Source organism: Nelumbo lutea, chromosome 7, assembly GCF_056320005.1.
Source record: "Nelumbo lutea isolate HS-2025 chromosome 7, American lotus-T2T, whole genome shotgun sequence".
Lineage (NCBI taxonomy): Eukaryota > Viridiplantae > Streptophyta > Magnoliopsida > Proteales > Nelumbonaceae > Nelumbo > Nelumbo lutea.
Window position 1 is genome coordinate 15,808,123 of NC_142690.1, and position 25,478 is coordinate 15,833,600.

General features: G+C 34.4%; 2 protein-coding genes across 5 annotated transcripts; both read right to left on the bottom strand.

The window, feature by feature from the left end:
- Window positions 1–5,532: 5,532 nt before the first annotated feature.
- Window positions 5,533–9,599, bottom strand: LOC148845302 (metal-independent phosphoserine phosphatase-like). 4 transcript variants are annotated; one of them, XM_088955800.1, is made up of 7 exons: window positions 9,455–9,598; window positions 8,030–8,150; window positions 7,703–7,753; window positions 6,856–6,966; window positions 6,531–6,662; window positions 6,318–6,393; window positions 5,533–5,931 (listed from the first exon to the last, which is right to left on the bottom strand). In XM_088955800.1, the coding sequence occupies exons 1-7, from the start codon at window positions 9,484–9,486 to the stop codon at window positions 5,708–5,710; spliced, it is 747 nt and encodes a 248-aa protein (XP_088811926.1). In that variant the 5' UTR covers window positions 9,487–9,598; the 3' UTR covers window positions 5,533–5,707. The 4 variants fall into 4 exon arrangements, with proteins under 4 accessions (XP_088811926.1, XP_088811927.1, XP_088811928.1 ...); XM_088955801.1 differs by having other exon boundaries at window positions 9,395–9,557; XM_088955802.1 differs by lacking the exon at window positions 6,531–6,662 and having other exon boundaries at window positions 9,455–9,599.
- An 11,869-nt stretch (window positions 9,600–21,468) lies between these two features.
- LOC148845303 (metal-independent phosphoserine phosphatase-like) lies at window positions 21,469–25,174 on the bottom strand. Its single transcript, XM_088954810.1, has 7 exons — window positions 25,024–25,174; window positions 23,811–23,931; window positions 23,581–23,631; window positions 22,826–22,936; window positions 22,493–22,624; window positions 22,302–22,377; window positions 21,469–21,955 (listed from the first exon to the last, which is right to left on the bottom strand). The coding sequence occupies exons 1-7, from the start codon at window positions 25,053–25,055 to the stop codon at window positions 21,732–21,734; spliced, it is 747 nt and encodes a 248-aa protein (XP_088810936.1). The 5' UTR covers window positions 25,056–25,174; the 3' UTR covers window positions 21,469–21,731.
- Window positions 25,175–25,478: the final 304 nt, after the last annotated feature.

Genomic DNA, 25,478 nt, shown 5'->3' on the forward strand with positions numbered 1-25,478 from the left:
TCCATCTTCTTGTCTTAGTAAATATTTGGTTCCATTGGAGTTTACAAAGAGGCCATTTAGTACTTCAAATGTTTATTTGTACCATCTTATTTTAAATGTTTTTCACTTTAAACTTTCTTGTTTTTTTTTTGTTTGGTTGTGCATTACTTTAAACGTTTATTGCTTTCTACCTCAGTTTAACACCTATAAAAGCATGCCACATAAGAAATGCTGGGGTGTAAAAGGAAAAGAAAAATTTGACGTTTCCTCAAATATCCCATGCACAAAGAACCAAGCATTTTAGTTTCCTAGTATTTGATAAATGGTGAAACCAAACTGTGGTTTCATATGCAATAAATATAAGGGGTTTTTATAGTTCAATCCACCCCTAATGTGGAACTAGGATTTCTAGGGGTGGATTGAATCCTACTTGTGGATTGATGCTAAATTCACAGGTAGGATGCGATTTATAGGGGGGGGGGGGCTGCAATTCAGATTTATGAGGTGGATTGCAGTCCACTTATCCCTAAATATAAATACCCATGTGGCACTGGTGTGATGACATTTTTTCAATAAGGGGATTAAATGCTAACGGAACCAAACATCCTCTTAGTCTTCATGGTAATAATGTTGTGCTACTAAGGTTGCGGAATTAGTATGAATGTATGCTTTTTGCAGACCAAAAGCTTGAGCCCACTATTGCTTGCAGCTTCATCATTAGTTACACAAGAACCATCAACACATATCATAAAGGCATAAATTTATCTAATGTGAGCCATTTGACTGCAAATGACAGTATTTTCGTGGCCTGATCATGTACATCTTTCTCACCATGCAATAGGTAAGTACGTAGCCACTAACCAATAGACCTGTTCATGAGCTGGGCTTTAGGTCCGACTTTACACTGTGTCAGGCTCAGGCTTTGGGTCAGGCCCATTCAAATTTTGCAAAAGTCAAGTCATAAGCCTGACCCATGATACTCTTATGTAGGCTTGGATAATGAATGCGCCTTGCATACACATAAATACATATTATGATACTCTTAGATGCATTGAGAAAGCTCTTAGAAATCATATAAATATACACCAATGGATTAAACTCAAGTAATAAAACTGTAGGAGGTAAATTGTGTGTTTCATTGATACTTTGCTTGAATACATACATATAGAGGAGAGTCGTCTCTTCCCGTTCCCAGAAATACGGGCATGTACAGAAAAAGAATGAAAGGAAAATAATAAAAAAGTAAATGGAAAATATCTTCCTTGATTGCTACTAATATGCAACACTAAGGTTGAAATAACTACGAATAAGGTATAAACACATAAGAAAAACATACTTTAAGTTGCATTTGGAAACGATGCAAATGGAGTATAAATCCCGGTTCAATGTAAATTTGTCTCTGGTTCACTTTTGCCTGTATTTGGCAAACACTACATTTATGTATTAACAAATGACAGAAAACACATTTTCCAATGCATATTTATATTGATAATAACATATAAAAGTACAACAATGAAAAATAAGTAAGTTTGCATTCAAGTAGGTTTTTGATAAAAAAAAGTCACATGCTTTATTGGAATTCGTGTTTGCATCTATTACAGCCAAAAGTCTATTTGCTAATAAGGTAAATTTATCGGTGCAAAACTAACTAAACTTTGCAATTTATATAGACACTTTTACACTCAACTTATTTGCATCGTTTCCAAATGCAGCCTTAATGATTTATATGAAGAAAAATATTAGAATCAACAATACCGGGATCTAGAACATGTAGACATCATGCAATAAATTTACTAATAACACATCAAATGATGTTTGAGCTTCTAATCTACCAACTAAAACATTAAATTGTTTTTCTAGAGGTCCCATTAAATTCTAATACACATTGTATGCTCAAACTACAACTTGCCTCTTTCTGAGAGACATTTAGGGGGACCATTATTTTTTTCAAGCTCAAAGTTTAAAAGACTGGAATGTTGTAATTGATAAGATATGGTCTAAATTAAGCGGATGGAAAGCCAAAAGTCCTTTCTCAGGAGGCAATTCCTCTTTACAGCATGTAGACATTCTTATTGCCTAAAACGGTGTGCCATTCTATCAGCAATCTTTGCTGAGATTTCTGGTGGGGGAGTGTTGATGGCAAGAACAAAGTCTATGTTCGAGCTTGGGAGAGTCTCACACTTATTTTCCCACTGCCCAATGGTACAACCAGTTTGGTTTCGTTCATGTCTCAACTTCAGAACTGATGACACTTTGTGAGAACCATGCACCGTGGTCTATCAGCATTCTTGTGGCTGAATGTAGACATCTATTGCTTCACTTTCAGAATATCTCGGTAACCCATGTCTACAGATCAACAAACAGAGCTGCACATCGACTAGCAAAATTTTCTCTCTTGCTCTGGAATTCATACATGGTCATGTATCCCTTCATTTCTTTTGAATATCCTTGTACAAGAGACTGTTACCGAGATCAATGAATTTGATAAATCATTTATCGATCTATCTTATAGGTCTTCCTTATCAACAAAATCATTTAAAAATATATAAATAAATTATTTTATTAATTATTAAAGTTTCTTAAAAAATTTAGAAAATTTCATTTTTGACATAAATCATTGTTAGATCAATGAATTTAGGGTCCATTTGGTTTACACTCGCAATTGGAATTAGAACGATCCATTCCCATAGTCTGTTTAGTTGAGACTGAAATGGGAATGATAATTGCAATCAACAAGAATGGGATTTCATTCCCATTTCCCGAGGGGTGGGAAATGGAAATTCCTTAAAATAGGGGAATGCCAATGCCATTCCAGCAGGAATGGGAATAGGATTCCCATTCTGCCCAACCACACAGTTGTAATTGGAATAACTCATTGTGATCCCAATTCTATCTTATAATTAATATATAAAAAATTATATGTTTTTGGAATGTCAATTTAATAGTTACACTTTTTGTCATAACAAAAAGTGAATTTCAGAAACTTTAGGCATGCTTTAATTAGGTTCTAAAATGTTAGGGATACTTTAAATAATTGTCAGATAATTTAAGAATACTTTAAGTAATTAACAGTATAATGAATTATTTCCTTGTCAGTATAATATCAACCACAAATATTTGCTTTGAACAAACCTTGCTGACTTGGAACAATTATTTCATAAGTGATATTACATAAACCAATTGTCCTAAATTATATTGAGATTAAATTCTTTGAGCACTTTTGCAATTATTCGTGTTCACTTTAGCACTTTCCACGGATACAATCTCACAAGTGTCATTCTAAGCAGATAAGGCACATAACCAGATTTATATGCAATATTTCTGGGCCAGGAAAGGCTAGTCGTGCCTAGGGCTTTCTTTGTCTGGGCCCAGCCCACATTCTGTGCAGGCTTGATGTGGGTCCAGACTGGGGTGGGCCTGGGCCTGGAAATTTGTGGGCTGGGCGGGGCAGGATCATAAATTATCATCCATATATCCAGCCATAGAGTGAGCACTATACCTGTTCATGGCTGGGATTGGGCTTAGCTTTTGCCAAGATTTAAATGGGCCCAGCCCAAAGCCCAAGCCCAAAAAGCATAAAGCTGAGCCCAAGCCTGACCCACAAAAAGGTCTAGTGAGCACTAAGAGGTAAGAGATAAACATGTTTCAATATTACAGAAATAGAGTCAAGTGGGATGGGTGCATCCAATGGGCTGTGCAGCCATCCTACACCAATGATACCATGGGAAAAATTCCACAATACAATTATGAGACCAGTATTTCTATAAGGCTATGTTTGGTTCGAAGGAAAAAGTAGGGAAACCTCCCTTCCCTTTCCGACCTTTTCCTTCAAACCAAACACAACCTAAGAGATAGAGTGTAGCAATTCAGAAACAACTTATTTAACAAAACGAGTGTATCAAAGATGAAGATATGGATATGGATAAGTGGCAAGATTAGAAATAACAAAATAAAAAATCATAATCAGGGTATCAGGGAGGACTTAGAAATGGTGGAAATTGTAGGCATTAAAGAGATGGGGACCAAAGAAAATAGCCTAATGTATAACAAATTAATGATTTGAAGACTTGTAATTTGACAGAAATCATAACTCTTGACAGAGCACCATAGCTGGAGAGGATTCATGTAGGTGTAGCTGAAACCAATGAGTTGGGAATAAGCTTGAATTGAGTTGAGTTGAGTTGAGACTTGGGCACCATTTTATCAAAGAGATAGACCACCTAACGATTAGTCAAGAGATATAGACAAGATTCAAAATACTGGTATCAGTGAGAGTCTTATTGATATGTGGGCAATTCGATAATATTGTTGGCATCGTTTGTTAGGGGGTTGGCCCTGACTATCAAGGTCTTTAAACCATTGTGTTTATATCGTAGGGGTGTCGATTGAATTGGATTTGGTCCAATTAGATTAGATTCAGTCTAATTTGAGTTCATTATAAATGGATCAGGTCCAATCCAATCCAATGAATAATTTGGATTATTTTGGATCAGTCCAATTTAATGTTTGGACCGTTCAATTTGTTTAAATTTATTTTAATTTAGATTGGTTTCAACCCAAAACCGATCCATTGACACTCCCGATATTGGCTTAATCCAAACAAATTCAATATAAACTTATACAAATGGACCAGGTCCAGTCCAATTTAATAAATATTTTTGACTGGATTGGTCCAATCCACTATATCTTTTTGGTCTGTCCAATCCGTCGAAATTGATTTTGGACTGGACGGACGGTCCATTGACACCCTTATTTATATGGTTGCAAAATATATGATTTCTCTGTTGGTTTGCAATAGCAATTTTATTTGTATTATTACCAACAAATGCATGGGAGTGCAAATGACATGAATGGAAATTCAGGATTATTTTTCATTTTACTCCGTCACCAATTAAAACAAACAAAATAAGGTAAAAGTTGAGACAAAAGCAAATCAATATTTTCATTAAAATTGTTTGCACTCCTATAATTTTGCATAAGTGCAAATAAAATTCCATTGGAAACAAAACCAGGCTAATTAAGGACAACTTTACCCATCCAATTCAATTGTTATGGATTTTCCTCAATATTTTTACCCTTTGAGTAATCGGTACATTGAATACCACCTCTTCAATACCCTTTTTCTTTATGCTCTTATAGTAAATAAAGGCAAAATTTCATATAAATTTTGAAGAAAAAACTAAAATTATGACCTTGTGATGCTCTCCACCGGCTTAATACATGCGCTGTCAATGGGTCAGGTGACTCTGGTCTGGTTCATGACAGGGTGGCACCGTCCTAAGTCGATCATTAAATATTATATAATATAGACTCAGAACCAAACCAATTAATCGGAATAATCAGATCTGACACGATTAGACCCAATTACCTATGTTATAAAACCTTAATTGGAACTTCATTTTTTGATATTATAACTTTAAGAAAGTGACAATAAATAGGAAATTAACCATATAGCTAGGTTGATAAAACAAAACAAGTGTTCAACCAAAATTATCTTATATATACTGTCTATAGAATTTATCCCTAAACTTTAAGACATAAAATACACCAAAATTAAAAGAAAACCAGGAGACTTTTATATATCATGAATTACATAACAAGTTCGGGTCTTCATCAGTTTAGAACAGCAAAAACCAGTCCCGACCCAAATATAATGGCAATACAAACAAAACATCTGAATTAATTATAACATATATAAGGAGATCTGCTGCTCCACACTGGTTGGAACTTAGACTACTACTTGGAAAGAGTCGCCATTGAAGCCGCGTTGAAGGAATCCAACCTCGTTGAGGTGAGTGACGTCGCTCCAAGACTTGAAAGCCCATTTCTGCTCTGAGAGATGGAGAACATTGACTGAAGCATTCAACACCTTTCCTGCTGAAGACTCACGAGTCACCGACATGTAGATGGCTCTCAGATTACCTCCATGAGTGACCACAATGACTCTCTCTCCTGTGTGCTCATCAAGTTAATGCATAATTAATTTCGATGAATCATCAGTTAATAATAGCACGGTTCAGATTATGTATTAGGATATCTGTACTACTTGCAACCTTGAATCTGTTGTCAATTCTAGCTGAGAACAGAAGAAAATGTGTTTGATGAAAGATAGAGAGTACTGATATGTGATTGGGTTGGAGTGGGTTATGTGTCCAATACCAGACACCCTCCATCTGTGTGTTCAGCTTAACATGTACGAAGTCGCAATCACTACGCCATGTATAAGGCTGAATTATGATGCACCAACCCATGTCATCACTTATTTACTTTCTTAGCCAAATCACTAGACTAAATTATTGAGAGAGAGAGAGAGAGAGAGAGAGAGAGAGAGAGAGAACCTTTGTGTCTGGATGCAATTTCGTATAGGGCAGCCACAGACCTTTCGCAGAGTTGATTAAAGCTCTCTCCCCCACCCTACATATGTTGAAGAAGACGGTGAAAAAGGATGATAATTAACAATCTCAATTCATGTACATTTTGTTTTATGTAAACAATCCTGTGATAAATAATCTACTCTTTAATGCAGAAAAGAAAAGATGGATGAAAGATACAGGGATTTCAAGGTCCTCCTGAGATGAGAAAAATGCACGGTAGGCTTCTGGCTCTTTCCCTTGGCTTTCATCCCAAGTCAATCCCTGTAAACTCCCCACATGCCTTTCCTTCAACTCTGGTACTACAATCACCTGAACCACCACCCAAATTTAACAGATTAATTCTTCAATCAACCAAGCCTGAGGTACGTACTACTATATGGGGTCGGCTACATAAATCCCGTTTCACCATTCTGTCCTCTGTGTGTTCTTGTTTTACACCGCCGTGGTCCCAAGAATCCCCAGACCGGATAAAGATGGAAGAAAACTAAGAAAAAAAATGTACCTCAGGAATGTGGCATTTATTTGCAATCATATCTGCAGTGTTTTTGGCACGCTTGAGGTCTGATGAGTACACAGCTACAGGCTTCAGTTCTTTGGCTAGCCTATCTGCAATCTGTATACAATGGCAATATTGTTATTAGAATAATTACAAAACATTGATTATATAACCAATATAATAGAACAGATAAATGTGTATACAATATTTTTCTCTCTTGTTTTGTAAAAAATTAGAAAAAAAAAAAAACAATTTGATGCATTGCATTCATGGTTGCAGCCCAATTGGCATCGAAGCTTTTTCGAATGTTTGTTCCCCACTCAAAGGATTTAAGGGGGGCCTTTAGGTTCAATAATTAGTACCCCTCTTATTGTACCTAATAAATAACAGCTCTAAAGTTTGAATCTTGGCCCCAGATTAGATCTGGATGATTAATGAATGGACCCGCCTGGGCATCACTCATGGTTATGGCAGCCCATCATGGGCAGGCTTAGATTCAACTATTGCACACATTTTGATGAATCGATGGATCAGTTTGTTTAAATTGTGAATTCATTTATGCAATTGTAAATTTTCAGGACTGCAAATTAATCCTCTTCCTGTGAAAGAGAATGTAGGTAAGATGAAGGGTTTTATTTTTATTTTTTATTTTTTATGGTTTGCATCAGTTTTTTAGGTGCAAAATTTGTACTGCCAATGAGTTCTGCTGGCTGTTAAACATGCAATGCCATGAGACAGAGGTGCAAATTTTGCTGCAGGTACAAGTACAAATCAAAAATCAAAATCACAAACAAATGAATGCCAAGATGAACCAGGTGTAAAGAAATAGGTTTGCATAAGTTGAGATCTTAACTGCAACTGCTTGCTTCCATCCCACCTCATTCAGCTCTGATTCTAGTTGGCCCTGTGAGGTAAAACCAAGTATCCAAATTAAACGAGAAGTATATTCTGTTATATGATTTACTATCTAAAGCCAAAACAATTTTTAAGTCTCAAAACTAATCCTAAAGCTTATCCAAACATTAACTGTAGCCAAAGTCACCTTCACACTTTTCAGTTGTTGGATGGAGATGGGAAAAGCTAGCCATAGAGATAACTTCAACTACAGTTGCTTGACACTTCTTCCTCTTTTTGTAGATTTCTACATATTCATACATTAATTGATTATTTCTGAATATACCTGAATTCTTCCAGATGCATTCCATGTGGTCTCACCATGACGAACCAGAACAATCTCAGCAACATCATGCGGCACACTGGTTGGGAACTCTTCTGTCGCAGTGGCAACCAATGGATTGATTCTGAGAGTTGCAATTCAACTAATTAGTCAGTGATTGAACATTTTTTTTTTCTTTTGTTTGGAATTGGGAGAATAATTTTAGCAAGGTTAAAACTAAGAACCCACAAATTAATCTATGATCTGAATAATTTGAAAAATAAAGCATTTGCAACTATCCAATCTATATCAAAGGACAGTCCCTTATTTGTTCAAAGTTGCATTTTATTGTGCATATATATGTAGAAAACAAGGAAAATTATCACCACATATATAATACTATTTTTGCTATTAGAGTGAAAAAATGATAGATTATTCCTACTCGGAATGTACTCTACAATGACAATTCTTTTTCATGTTGAACAGATTTCTTACTTCAAAATTATATATTTATACTCATATAATATGGTATATTCTTATAAACTGCAAAAATATTATTTTATGCCATATGTAAGTATGTATGTATGTATGTATGTATATATGTAAACTTGAACATGATATGTTTTATGTTGGCAAGCATGAGAACATGGGTATGAAATATGCGAACGGACCAACTAGGTGGGGGGACGGGATCAAATCCCGTGACCATTGCTCCCTGTTGGAACCTAGTCCACCATTTCTGGGATTACAGATTGTTGGAACCAACATTTTTTTGGTGAAAAGCATTCATTTAGTTAAAATTGACCAACTCCTAAGGAAGGAAGGAAGGGTAGTTACATAGAATAGCCATGAGGGCAACTGAGGCCCAGAAGTAAAACCAAAAAGGATTTAAAAGAGCTGGATATGATCTGCTCTGTAATGCTCATTGTGGACATGGGGGGATCTAATAAAGACTTCAAAAAGAAAAGAGAGGGAGCTATTGAGAATGAAAAAGAAGAAAGAATTGAAAGTCATACCATAGATAATGGAGGTAATGGCCTTGGTTGCATTCAATAGAAATACTATCTATTAAAAATGTTATTCTTATTCCATATTATATGGAACAAATGAAAACCATAATGGCAGAGCCTGACATCATTCCCGAACTAAACCCTTTGTTCCATATAAGCGGATCTTTCAGACTTTAAAAGCAATTTTGAAATTTTCAATAGCCAACACTTAGGAGTAGTAGTTTCCATTAACCTCAATACAAATAGATAGGAACTCTTCTTAGCAAAAATAAAATGAAAAAAAAAGGATAATCATAAATGAAACAATACTAATAAAAAGTTTACAAAGAAAACATAAAATGAGAAGCGAAGAGAAGAAAACTTTTCTAAGTAAACTTACGGAGGAAAGAACAAAGTCATGAAGAGAGAGAGAGAGAGAGATCATTGTGAGTAAACTCACGTTGGCTCATTAGATACAAGACAAGTAGCCATATCTGTGTATGTGAGAGAGAGAGGGAAGACAGAGAGAAAGATAGATTAAAGCAATTAATCTCCCTTGTGAGGAGTTAATTGAATGGAGTATTTATAGATAAAACGCCTCAACCAGTAAACCACTTCCCTGAATTATTGGTGGAAATTATTGGCACATGACAATAATTGTGCCAACTGATGAAGTTAAATTATAACCTCATATGCATCACATGAGCTGTCTGGGAAAATCATTTATTCATTTTTGAAATATTAAGAAATTCTACCAAGAGTGTTGGAAGAAATAAGATTCGGACACGTGTAAAATCTCATAAATCCCCTCTCGATCGGTTGGTATTTGAGTAGTACTGTTCAGATTCATGGCATTGCAATGTATCTTAATTAATTCTACCTCTTTAATTAAGGATGAATACTGCTTTGGTCATCAATATATCACAAATAGTTTGAAATACATTGCCATCAGTATGAGCTTTATATGAAATCAGCAGAAAAAAAAAAAAACTTTTAGGGTTTGACCATTTCTAATCCCACTAGGATGGCCTGCTATATATCTTATATTATATTGGGCATATCGAGACTATTGCATATTATAAATATTTAAAATTTGGACATTTCAATGATTTCAAATGTTAATGTCCATACTTAATTATCCCTATGTGAATAATCATCCTAAAAAGGTTAAAAAAAATGTAATATCATTTCTTCGAAAATACGTGCCCAAATTTCAAACCTTAGATACAAGGCTTCATCCACTTCCTTCAATTATTGGTGCAAATAGGAGGCTCTGAAAAGAGGGCAAAAGCAAAGAAAATAAGCTGAAATATTAACAAATGATATAAAGACTTATAATTTTACAGAAGTCACAACATTTGATAGAGCTCAGAATATTGATTATCATCATAGAGCCTATCAGTGAAAGTCTTTATTGACCCAATTATACACCGTAACATGCATGTCCTTAGTATTAGAGTTGTCAATGGCCGGGTCAAGACAGGATTATAAATCGGTTCTATAAAATATGCCTAGAACCAAATCAAACCAAACAAATTATTAATTGGGACAATTGGATCTGACCAAATTAGACCCAATTATATTTGGCATCTTAGATATGGCTATGATATAATAATTTTTAACCTTATTTTTGATAATATAATTTTAATTAAAAGATAGTAAATATATTTTTAACCAAAATTTAGATCTATTCATAGGCTAGACTCGAACTTGGCTTTGATAAAATTTTGAATAGACCCAACCCCAAAACAATGTAAAGCCGAGTCCGAAGCCCGAAGCCCGAAGCCCGGCCAGTCTACCAAAATTATCATATATACTATCTATAGACTTTATCCTTTTTGACTTAAAATACAACAAAATTAAAAGAAATTCAATATATTATGAATTACATAATAGATTCATGTATTAATTGACTTGAAACAGCAAAAAAATTAACCAGTCTCGATCCAGTTATAATAAGAATGCAAAATTCAGAACTAAAACCGATAAAATCGGTTTGGTGGGTTGAACTTGGACTTGGAAAGAGTAGCCATTGAAGCATTCAGCACCTTTTCAGCTGAAGCCTCAGGACTGGCCAACATGTAAATGGCTCTAAGATTGCCTCCATGAGTGACCACAATAATAACCACCCACTCACATGTGAGCTCATCAAGTTCAGTTCAAGCCTCATACACAGGATCTCTCTCTTATGCAAAATTTTAATGAATCATCGGTTGCAAAATTTTAATGAATCATCAGTTGAATTGATGACAAGGTTCAAATAATGTCCTGAGATGTACTGACACTTGCAACCTTCATTAGCGAAACAAGACTCGATGTGATGTGCCTGCAGGCCTTGAAATTGTTGTCAATAATTCTTAGAATAGAAGTAAATGCATATATTTGGTAAAGATAGACTGATTAGTGGTTTGCACTTTTGATAACAGTATGAGAGTTTTGAATCTGTCATTAGGTCCGAGTGTTTATGTGTCCAATACCAGACACCCTCCATGTGGCTAAATGGTCCACCAATCCATGCCATCACCTGTTTACTTTCTTAGCTTAACTATAATAAATTATTGAGAGAGAGAGAGAGTGTGTATGCGTTAATTTTGTGTGGATGCAATCTCCTGTATGTATAATTGATTAATTAGGTGATGTTTGGCATCAATGAGGTGCGGCCACACCAGAGAAAGTGGTGTTTCAAATAAAGTTTTTTTATTTCGTATCGTTTTTCCAGAAAAAAAAAATGTTACTCCAGACCATGTCTTAAAAATTGGAAAAGTGTGGTCTGGAGCAGCATCAAATTCAATGTTTTCTAAGAAAACAGTGAGTTGTTTCCGGTGGTGCAATGATGTGGCATCCATACGGTATCATCTTGGACATTAGATAATATATATCAGTATTGAAAACGTTGCTACCAGCATTGGTACCAAACAAAACCAGTGTTATTTTCTTAAAAAAAGGCCTATGAGACAACGGTGCTTACAACTCCAAATGCCCAACACCAATGCCAAAACCTACTAAAGCTCTCTTCTCCACTCTATAAATTTTCATGGTGGAAAAAAGATTAATATTAAAAATAATAATAATAAAATGGAAAAATCACACGTACCCTCGGAAATCTCTTTTTATATACATTTTCATTTAACTAAATAACCTTGTATTACTCTTCTGAGATGCATTAAAAAAATGCAAGGGTTCTTTTTTTCTTGGCTTTTCATCCCAGTAAGCTCCCGACAAGCCTTTTTTTCATCTCTGGTACTACAATCACCTCAAGCACCAAATTTAACAATTACTCAATCATCACCATAGCCTTATCCCAACTATATGGGTTCGGGTACATGCATCCTGTTTTGCCATTCAATTCTGTGATCTTGTCTTAGACCATTGGTCCCTTACCCAGTTCAGACAAAGATGGAGGATTGAATCAGCTTGATAGAAAGCATAAAAAGAATTTGGATTTATTCCTCACAAAATCGTTCTCACATCCATTTGCAACTGTGCAATAAAAATATCTCTCTATAAATAAAAAAATATAAGTTTCTAAGCTCTAGTATATCTCTTACATGCACGCTGGAGGTCGGATAAGTGTACAATTACAGGCTTCAGTTCTTTTGCTAACCTCCTGCAATCTGTACAGAATGGCCTTGTTTTTAGAATAATTAAAAACATTGGTTAGATAACTGCGGATATGATAATATAATAGAACAAATAAATGTCTATCTCTTGTTTTGTAAAAAAAAAAGAGAAAATAGGAATAAAATCAATTTGATGCATTGCATTATATTCATGGCATGTTTGTACTCTACAAATATAAAATTAGGGTTGATAATGTAGCCCATTTGGCATCTAATCTGGCCCAAATTGCACCTAGGATCCCTGGTCAAGGTTTAAAATATGGCAATGTATCCCTGTGTTGTACTAAATGTATCAGTCTTTGAACCCACAAGAACACCAATTAAAGGGATTTAGGTGGGGTCTCTAGGTTCAATCATTTGTTCTCCACCTAATTTACCTATGAATGACAGCTCTGAAGTTTGAACCTTGGCCTTAGGTTGCATGCTTCGTGGCAGCCTAGACTAGATCGGGATGATTATGAATTATGAAGAGTACTAATTCACCGTAGAATTCAGTCATTATATCTAAGAATTATTGGATGGAATAATAATTAAGAAACTACAAAGGCTTAATTATACATCATGGACCCATATTAAGTGAACCTCTTTACCACCGTCTTCAAGACATTTTGATGAATACAAAGGCTCAATTTGGAAGGAGTACAAATACAAAATACCTTATATTGTTGTACTCTTTCCAAACTGAGCCAAAGGCACAGAATATTTGCAGTGCAAATCGAACTTTTTATGTGGTGAAAGAGAATGTACGTAGGATGAAAAACTTTTTTTTTTTTTGAGAGGGTGCAAAGTTTGCATCAATTTCTTAGATGCAAAATTTGTACTGCCAACGAGTGCCGTTGGCTATCAATTGAATAAGGTGAATTGACCTGGAAAGATATATGCCCCTCGTTTTCACCAAAAGAGAACTGTGCCACCATGAGGGAATGGGGAGCCATTAAGCATTAACAATCATGGTTTTTAAAACCAACTCAATAATCGAATTGGTCCGGGTCCGGTTATTGGGTCGAACGGTTTGACCGTTTAAACTAAACACTTGGCCTGTTCAAACAATTAACCGTCCGGTTCAATGGTTTACTGATCAAAATCAACGGTTTTAGGAAAAAATCTAAATTTTAGGAAAAACGGAACCAATCAAGTAACCGATTCTTGGTTTTTCCGGTCTGACCGCCCGGTCCAATCCGATTTCGAGAACCATGTTAACAACGCTGTCACAACAGAAGTATGGGATCAGGGGAGAGCACAACATTGTCAGCTTCTCTTCCCATGGGGTTGGTCTAAACAGATGGCCCTGTTGATGCCATCCCTAAACCTATATATGGTACTAGGGATCGATGCAAAAAAAAAGAAAACAACCACTCGATGTGGAATGCCATGAGATAAACTCAATTTGGAAGGACTACAAATATAAATTTATAGAGTATAAAACTTTGCATTTTGTATTATTTTACTGTATGCATATATTTGTACTCTTTCCAAACTCAGTGCAAAGTTTTCTGGCAGGTATGAGTATAAATCATAATAACACGGCTAGAAGTACATACCATAATAACAAACAGATGGATGCGAAGCTGAACCAACTGTAGATCTTTACTGTAAGTATAATAAAGTACCAGAACCAAAAATAGAAACAACCACAAGTATGTTCAGTTATATAATTTGCACTTTGTTTTGATAAATTTTTGCTTTGGAGATTCGGGCTGTGGAAAAAATAGAGCCTAATGCTATGGAAACTCTTCCGTGGCATTGGCAAACATTGGATTGATTTTGGTAGTTGCAACTCAATTAATTATGAAGTGAACAAACAATTTTATTTTTTGAAATTGGGAGAAAAATTTAACAAGATTAATGGCCAACTAATGAAAATTTTGATGTTATATTTTGGAAAGAAGCCATAAAAGAAATTAATTTACTAGTAAAATCATTATTGAGAATTTATAAAATTTTCCACCCCAGTCCAATTCGAGTCTATTATAAATGGAGCAGGTCCAATCTAATTCAATGAATATTTTGGACCAATTTTGACAGATTCAATTCAATGTCTGGACCGTCCAATCTGTTCAAATTCATTTTGATTTAGAATAATTTTAACCCAAACCTAATTCATTGATACATATATTCTTATCTTATATCAATGGACCAGATACTGGCCCAATCCAACCCAATCTAATATAAATTAATTTATTACAGACGGATCAGATCCAATCCAATCTAATAAATATTTTAGACCGAATTAGTCCAATCCAATATATCTTATTGGCCAGTCCAATCCATCCAAATTGATTTTGGACTGATATATCCAATCCAAAACCGGTCCATTGACACCGTTATATATAAACAAATTTAAGTATAGATTCGTTGCAAAAGGAAAAGGCTATATAGAAAAGAAAGATAGGATGTATAAATGTACAGAAAATTATTAAAATATTATGAGGCCCTCAACCAGCTTAATAATTAGTTTTATTAGAGAAGGAACAATACATTGTAACATGACGTGTCCTGAAATGTGTGATTAGTATTGAAGTTGTCAACAGGTCAGCTGTAGTTGTGGCCGGACAAGGTGGACCAATCCGGAACTGTTTATTAATGGGATCAATAAAATAGATGCAGGAACCGTACTAATTATTCAATAGGAAAATCAGACATCTACAATTACCTAGATATTATATAACAACTTGAAAAGTTTAACAAAAATGGCAGTAAATAGGAAAGTTGATTATATGTTGATAAAAAGTGCTTTTAACAAAATATATATATATATATATATATATATATATATATATATATATATAATTTCGTTTATTAATCGAGTCAAATTTGAACCTAGTAAAGCTCTGCTCATCGGGTTCGCAAGCCGGTTCGATTGAATAGCTATATATAATAACAATAATAATAATAATAATAGAAAATAAAAATATTATATATATATATATTCTATTTTTATAAAACATTCTTCCTCAAATCGAATTCAAACCTTATACTACCTTGGCAAGTCATGAGCTCAAATAACTAATTATTCGGCTTGGTTCAACTCAGCTCGACTCGAATTCACCCGGACAAGTACATGCCCACCCCTAATAATAGGGGTGATAAGGATCGAACAGTGAACCATTTGATCAAATAGGTTCTGATAGGTTCTGATAGCATTTTAAAGAACCATTTAATCTATAAGGTTACACTTTTAGGTGAGTTTCTTGAGTATGTTTTATTCTCAAACAAGACAAAAATTGATCTAAACTTTTTGTAAGAATTGCTTCCAAAAATATAATATAACAATCTAAAACCTAAAAACATTTTTTAAATCCCAAAATTAGGGCTTTATATTTCTGGATTTTATCTAAACACAACTGTCATGTAAGAAATTGGAAAAGAGAGAGAGAACTTTGGCTACAGTTTCTTGACACTTCTTCCTTTTCATTCTTTTCTCCTTTGTTGTTTTCTATATATTTATACATTAATTGATTATTTCTGAATATACCTGTATTCTTTCGGATGCATTCCATGTGGTCTTTCCATGACGAGCCAGAACAACCTCAGTGATATGATGTGAGATAAGGGTGTCAATGGACCAGTTTTGGATTGACCCCGTTCTATCCAAAATCAATTTGGATGGATTGGAAAGACCAATAAGACATATTGGATTCGACCAATTCGGTCCAAAATATTTATTAGATTGGATTGGACCTGGTCCATCCATAATAAATTTATATTGGATTAAGCCAATATCTGGTCCATTAATATAAGATAAGAATATGTGTTAATGGACCAGGTTTGGGTTGAAACCAATCTAAATCAAAATGAATTTGAACATATTAGACGGTCCAGACATTGAATTGGACTGACCCAAAATGATCCTGAATATTCATCGAATTAGATAGGACCTGTTCCATTTATAATGGACTCACACTGGACTGAATCGGATTGGACCAAATCCAGTTCAATTGACACCCCTAAATGTGAGACACTGGTCGGGAACTCTTCCATTGCAATGGCAACCATTCGGTTGATTCTGATAATAGTTGCAATTAAAACTATTTGCGGTAAGAACTCCTACTGGTCGTAGCGGATACTTGGAATAAAATTCGGCCTGCACCTGGATTGGGGGATGGGCTACCTCGTTGCATAGCCCTTTAGAAGATATAAAAAAAAAAATTATATTAAATATAATCCAATTTTGTATATAATAGTTATATTATAGTTTATAAGATTTCATACATACTTAATATATATTTATACATTCATACATAGAATTCTATACTAATATTATATTATATCATAATTACATTATAAAATTTTATAAATTATATTAAATTATATATATATATATTATAAAACATAATATAGTCTTTAGAACAAATACATTACAAAATTTAAAGAACAATCATAAACATGAATATGATATGTTTTATGTTGGTTAAGGTGAGAACATGGGTTGGAATATGAAAGTGGAGTGGCTCAGTTGGTAAGTTCTCTGGCTGGTTGTAGCGAGGACGGGCCAAATCCCGCTATCACTAGAGTTAAAGGGGTTATGGGTTTGAGGGAAAGATTACTCCACTCCCCACTGTTGTATTATCCAATGTAACAAAAAGAGTATGAGTTGGACCTAACATCGGTAATTGCCTTAGTTGTAAACAATAAAAATACTACTAACAATGTTATTTTTATTATAGAACTAGTGAATGACTCCGTATTAAGTACGGGGAATCAGTAATGTTAAATAAATTTATATTATGGAATCACAACTGTTAAATTTATATTTATTAATATTTTAAATAGTTATTAAAATTTTAAGAAATATTTATTTTAAAAATTAGATTTTCGGTAATTATTAGAATATGGATGGTTTTCTTTTGTTATGATATGTAGAGGGTTAATGATTAACTAAGATTTATAGAATGTAGGCAGAAGTGGTTGTGGATAACCACTTTTGCATTTTTTACATTTTTTTAGGAATGGATTGAAAATGATAATAGTGGATTGTAGTCTTTAACAGCAATTTCTCAGAAAATAAAAATAAAAAAAAACAGAAATGAAATTTGAAAAGAAATGTCTGTTAATTTCAATACAAATAGATAGACAAATACTCTTTCTTAGCAAAATAAAAATGAAAAAAAAAAGAATATTCATAAATGAAATTATCTTAATAAAATGTTTAAAAAGACAAAATCATCACAAGTAGTAAAGCTTATGAAGGAGAGAATTGAATGAAGTCATGAAACTAATTAAAGAATATAAAGAATCAAAGAAATTGATTCACGTTGGCTCATTGAGACAAGACAAGTAGCCATCTTCGTATGTGTATGGGTGGATTATGGAGAAAGAGAGAGGGAGAGAGAGAAATTAATGCCACTTTTGATGAAGAATTAATTGAAAGGAATATTTATAAATACAACGCCCCTCAACCTGTCAACCAATTTCCTCAATTATAGGTCAAAATTATTGGCTCACGACAATAATTGTGCTAATTGATGAAGTTAAATTATTGACTCGAGCATATATATATATATATATATATATATATATATATATATATATATATATATATACTTACATGTGTAGAATCTAATAATTCCCCTCTCAGTATTTCAGGTATTTAAGTATTCATGTTCAATTTCATTATGAGAAAATCAATTAACTTTTTCTCAAGGAGTAAAATACTTTTTCTTAAGTAAAAAAAGCAACTTCATTTATTTACATAAGGTTGCATGAGAGGCCGAATTATAGTTGATAATTACTTCATTACTTGGGTCTCCTTTATTTTCCATCAGGACCCATTTTGTTTATTTTCCATCAGGACCCATTTGTTTGTATTTCCATCGGCACATAACCTCTTAAAACAAGTGGAAAATGTAAATGGTCATGGGTTTAAGATTTTTTATTTCAAATATACCCCTAACAGTTTAAACATCACTTGCAATTGCAATCAATGCCTTAATTTCCAAACCAAGTTATTATATGGGGGGATGGTTTTGTTTCCTAAAATATTGATAAGATAAGTTTTAAAAATAATTGCTTAAAAAAGGTTGATAAGATAACTAATAAAAACCATGGGCCCATGCCCTTCCACAGGTCTCCTGGTCACTCTTTGACTCTGCAAAAAAGAATATTCTCTTTTGGTTCTTCCTTTATACTTATTAGTTGTCTCTACCAAGTGGAATTATCCTTCTTACCATTCAAATACCTTTCCTCTTACTAACTCTTGGCCACAAACTTTTCCACTGATTTATACCAATCTCCAAGGTTGTTGGATGAATAAGGTTTTATTCATTTCTCTATCTCTTCGAATGCCTATCCCTCCTACTTCTTCAATGCTATAGTTGTTATACTTTTCTTTCTTATTAAAGCTTCTCCTCCCACATTAATTCTCTCTATAATTTTTCCAATTCATAGTGTATTTATGAGGTAATAAATTTGCTTTCAGTACTGGATGTATATGAAAGTATAATTTGGGTTAATGCATTAATTTCAGTGACATTTGCAAACATTGGCAAAAGTGCGATTAAAGGAGATGTGAACCAATTTCAGTAACATTATCAGAAACGGCATTGAAACTTTTTCGGACTTTTATAGATGCAACATTTGTGCAAACGTCGCGAAAAAGTTTCCACGACGTTTGTGACAGTTTTGACGACATTTGTATTTTTTGTAGTGATTGATCATAACTGTTCTCCCTTCTGGAGATATTAGTCTTTTTCTCAACCCTCTCAATAATTTCATTACATAATATGATTTTGACATACCAATTTTGATAGCCACTCATTCTTTTTCTCTTTATGAAGCTTTATATAATGAATTATCTCCTAGCTAGCTAGGCTGGTCTAATATTATCCACAAATATTTGCGTTGAATAAACCTTGCTTGGTTTAGAACAATTATTGTGATAGAATGGATCCCACTGATATATTGCCTAACACTTCTACAACAATTTTATTACCCTAAATTGAGATGCACCTGTGGGCCCTAATGTATATGTCTTAGGAGGGAAAGTCGAAGTATCATTCAATTCTTTAATTTGTGTTCACTTTCGCTCCTTCCATGGATACATTTGTCCATTTAAGTGACATTCTTAACAGATAAGGCACGTAATCAGAATTGGCAACAAAGGCCTAAACATTCTATTTTTGAGCCCACATATCAGGTCGGTATCCGGCTAGGCCTGAGGCCTGGATGGGCCAAGCCCGGCTCACACCCCAGGACTGATAACATGTGTCCATGCCCGATCCTGGGGTAGTCCATATGAATTAACAGTATTTATATTTTTAAAAGTTAAAGTTTTAATTTAATTTTATAATCAAAATTACAGAAAATATATTTGAAAGTTTATTGTATAATCAAAATTATGGGAAAATCTATAGTGCCAAAAACATATGATACCAGACGAGCTTTGACCAACCAAAAACCCCATGATTTTTTTATAAACATCACCTTTATGATACCGGTTGGTTGGTTACATGTCTTTCCGGTATTATTACACAAGATCGGCTTCTGTCAGGGCAAGCCCGTGCTCATACTGTTTCAACCGCCTTTTGCAACTTTGCATTGGGAATATCTCCCCATGAAATAGAACGAGATATTCTCAATGCAAGGCTGTAAAGACTGTTCCAATGAGCCTTGTCCTGACTGAAGCTGAACTCTTATTATACCATATGAACCCGTTATATATATTTTATAATATATTATACCACATACGTAAGATACTATACAACTACAAGAAAAGCCAGGGCTGGTATAGACACACATATAATGGTATCGTGGGAAAAATCTATGATACCGAAAAGACATGGTATAAGAAGAGCTTTCATCAATCAAAGCACCCCCTGTGAATTAGCTTTCCATAACGCAGTTGTACAACCATCTCTGTCTCCTTGTTTCTTCCTTCCTATCTTCTTTGCCACCATAAACACACCACCACGAGTTTGGCTTCAGTCAGGGCAAAGCTCGTTTGAGCAGTTTTTACTGCCTTGTACACTGACCTAATTCTTTGCTTGCCTTGTTTGCCCCCCATGTAAAATTTCCTACAAATGTTTTCCATTATATAGGAGTACCCCTAGTAAAAATTAATTAAAATTGATATATACCCAGCGGGGAACAAAAGAGGAAGGAAGAGGTAGGAGAGAGAGAGAGAGAGACAAGATGAGGGTAAAAATTAATGGATTATGAAAAAATTAAGAAACTGCTATAAATGTTGATAGCCTAGCAAGATATAAGCAGGCTTTGAAACTACAAGTTATATACAAGTAGTTTGTTTAAACCTCAGGGATATATAAGGGTCTGTTTGGTTTACAGGAATATAGGTTTGGAATAGGAATCGAAATGGACTATTTCAATTTCAACTGTTTGGTTGAGTAGAATCGGAATCCCATTTTCATTCCTGTTGGAATCGCATTCCCCCATTTGAGGGAATGGCCATTCCATGCCCCTCCCTTGGGAATGAAATCCCATTCCTGCTAATTTTAATTCTCATTCTCATTCCTGTCTGAACTAAACAGACTATGGGAATGAACCCTTTCGATTCCGATTCCAATTCCAATTCTGACTATAAACCAAACTGATCCTAAATGATTATTCCAATTATTCATCAGTTATGTAAATGAGACCTAAAACCAAACCAAATCAAGATAATCAGGCCCGACCCGATTAGACCCGCTTATATATACTTAACATCTATTATTACCGGGCTATCATATAACAACTTTTTTTTTATAATTGGCTATGGTATAACAACTTGGAACTTCATTATATTTCTGTCAATACAATTTTAATATAAAAAATGAAAGTAAATAATAAACTGTTTATATGTTAATAAAACAATGTTGTCTATAGAATTTACCCTTTAACACATACAATACAACAAAAATTAAAAGAAAACCAAGACACCTTCATATATATAATAAATTACATAATAGGTCCGGGTCTTAATCCAGTCCCGACCCAATTATAATCGGATTACAAAACTCAGAACCAGAACTATATGTATAACCAAACCGGTTGGTTGGGTTGTATCAGGAAGACCCAACCCATAAACAACTCTAATTACTATATATTACACAAAAATAAAACATCTGAATTAATTATAACATATATAAATGGAGAGATCTGCTGCTGCACACTGGTTGGAACTTAGACTACTACTTGGAAAGAGTCGCCATTGAAGCCGCGTTGAAGGAATCCAACCTCGTTGAGGTGAGTGACGTCGCTCCAAGACTTGAAAGCCCATTTCTGCTCTGAGAGATGGAGAACATTGACTGAAGCATTCAGCACCTTTCCTGCTGAAGACTCACGAGACACCGACATGTAGATGGCTCTCAGATTACCTCCATGAGTGACCACAATGACTCTCTCTCCTGTGTGCTCATCAAGTTAATGCATAATTATTTTTGATGAATCATCAGTTAATAATAGCACGGTTCAAATTATGTATTAAGATATCTGTACTACTTGCAACCTTGAAACTGCTGTCAATTCTAGCTGAGAACAGAAGAAAAGAAGAAAATGTGTTTGATGAAAGATAGAGAGTACTGATATGTGATTGGGTTGGAGTGGGTTATGTGTGTGTTCAGTTTAACATGTACTAAGTCGCTATCACTACGCCATATATAAGACTGAATTATAATGCACCAACCCATGTCATCACTTGTTTACTTTCTTAGCCAAATCACTAGTAGACTAAATTATAGAGAGAGAGAGAACCTTTGTGTCTGGATGCAATTTCGTGTAGAGCAGCCACAGACCTTTCGCAGAGTTGATTAAAGCTCTCTCCCCCACCCTACATATGTTGAAGAAGATGGTGAAAAAGGATGATAATTAATAATCTCAATTCATGTACATTTTGTTTATAATCTACTCTTTAATGCAGAAAAGAAAAGATGGATGAAAGATACAGGGATTTCAAGGTCCTCCTGAGATGAGAAAAATGCACGGTAGGCTTCTGGCTCTTTCCCTTGGCTTTCATCCCAAGTCAATCCCTGTAAACTCCCCACATGCCTTTCCTTCAGCTCTGGTACTACAATCACCTGAATCACCACCCAAATTTAACAGATTAATTCTTCAATCAACCAAGCCTGAGGTACGTACTACTATATGGGGTCGCCTACATAAATCCTGTTTCACCATTCTGTCCTGTGTGTGTTCTTGTTTTACACCGCCGTGGTCCCGAGAATCCCGATCGATCAGACCGGATAAAGGTGGAAGAAAACTAAGAAAAAAAAAAGTACCTCAGGAATGTGGCATTTCTTTGCAATCATCTCTGCAGTGTTTTTGGCACGCTTGAGATCTGATGAGTACACAGCTACAGGCTTCAGTTCTTTGGCTAGCCTATCTGCAATCTGTATACAATGGCAATATTGTTATTAGAATAATTACAAAACATTGATTATATAACCAATATAATAGAACAGATAAATGTGTATACAATATTTTTCTCTCTTGTTTTGTAAAAAATTAGAAAAAAAAAAAAACAATTTGATGCATTGCATTCATGGTTGCAGCCCAATTGGCATCGAAGCTTTTTCGAATGTTTGTTCCCCACTCAAAGGATTTAAGGGGGGCCTTTAGGTTCAATAATTAGTACCCCTCTTATTGTACCTAATAAATAACAGCTCTAAAGTTTGAATCTTGGCCCCGGATTAGATCTGGATTATTAATGAATGGACCCGCCTGGGCATCACTCATGGTTATGGCAGCCCATCATGGGCAGGCTTAGATTCAATTATCGCACACATTTTGATGAATTGATGGATCAGTTTGTTTAAATTGTGAATTCATTTATGCAATTGTAAATTTTCAGGACTGCAAATTAATCCTCTTCATGTGAAAGAGAATGAGTTCTGTTGGCTATTAGACATGCAATGCCATAAGACAGAAGTGCAAATTTTGCAGCAGGTAGTAGTACAAATCAAAATCACAAACAAATGAATGCAAAGATGAACCAGGTGTAAAGAACTGAGTTTGTATAAGTTCAGATCTTAACTGCAACTGCTTGCTTCCATCCCACCTCATTCAGCTCTGATTCTAGTTGCCCCTGTGAGGTAAAACCAGGTATCCAAAATTAAACGAGAAGTATATTCAGTTATGTAATTTTCTATCGAAAGCCAAAACAATTTTTATGTCTCAAAATCCAACTACAGTTGCTTGACACCTTCTTCCTCTTTTTATAGATTTCTACATATTCATACATTAATTGATTATTTCTGAATATACCTGAATTCTTCCAGATGCATTCCATGTGGTCTCACCATGACGAACCAGAACAATCTCAGCAACATCATGCGGCACACTGGTTGGGAACTCTTCTGTCGCAGTGGCAACCAATGGATTGATTCTGAGAGTTGCAATTCAACTAATTAGTGAGTGATGGAACAATTTTTTTTTTCTTTCTTTTGTTTGGAATTGGGAGAATAATTTTAGCAAGGTTAAAACTAAGATAACCCCACAAATCTATGATCCAAATAATTTGAAACCATCCAATCTATATCAAATGACAGTCCGTTATTTGTTCTAAGATCATCACAACATATATTAATGTAAATCCCACACTATTTTTGCTAAAGTATTGAGCTGTTTGGAATGTACTCTAGAATGACAATTCTTTTTCTTTTGTTGAACAGATTTGTTACTATTTTAAAGATTTAAATTATTGAATTTTTAATATCTGTTTAAAATATATATTTATAATAAATATGATATGGTACATTCTTATAAGCTATAAAAACATTATGTATTTTATTATTTCATAACAATAATACTATTTATGTCATTTATATGTTATATTATTTTTTTCATACATACATACATACATACACGTTTGTATATATATATATATATATATATATATATATATATATATATATATATATATAAGTGTGCATGTATATATGCATGTATGTATGTAGTGGGGATGGAATCAAATCCGCCATCACTAGAGTTGGAAGGGTTATGGGTCTGAGAGACAGGGTGCCCACCCCCACTGTTGTGTTGTCCCATGTGAAAAAGAAGCCACTTTGTGCAAAAACTGGCCAAGGTAATGTCTCTTTGTCTAGTCCACCATTCCGACGACCCCAGATTGTTGGAACTAACAGTAGCCAGTAGGTAATGGCCTTGGTTATAAAACAATAAAAATATGGAACAATTTGAAAATCATTATAGCAGAACTTGTCAAACCATTGGAAAATGAAATTTGAAAATTTGAAGAGCTAACATCACTGAGAAGTGTCTATTGATTTCAATACAAATAAACAGAAACTCTTGTTATCAAAAAAAAAATGAAGAAAAGAATATTCATACATAAGTGAAATCATGTTAATAAAACAAAGTAAAATGAGAAGAATAGTTATGGAGGAGAGAACAAAGTGATTAAACTAATTACAGAAAGAGAAAGAGAAAGAGAAGAAATCATTGATAAGTATAAACTCACGTTGGCTCATTAGAGACAAGGCAAGTGGCCATATTTCTGTGTGTATCTGTGTATTAGAGGCTAGAGAGAGAGAGAGAGGTGGGAGGGGGGAGTGAGGGAAAGAAGTTAGGCTGGAAAGGCAAGGAAAGGAAGATATATTAATCTCACTTACGAGGAGGAGGAGTAAACTGAAAGGAGTATTTATAGATACAAGGGCCTCAACCTGTCAACCACTTCTCCCTCTATTATTGGTTGAAATTATTGCACATGACAATAATTGTGCCATTTGACAATCATCACTTGAGCTGTCTGGGAAAATCATGTTTTTAATTTCTGAAAATGTTAAGAGGGTGAGGGAAATTAAACCAGATTTGGACACGTGTAAAATCTCATAAATCCCCCTCTCAATCGGACTAAGGGGGTTCACGTGAAGCCCCATTTAACCTGATCACGGAGAACACGGGTTTTTTATATTA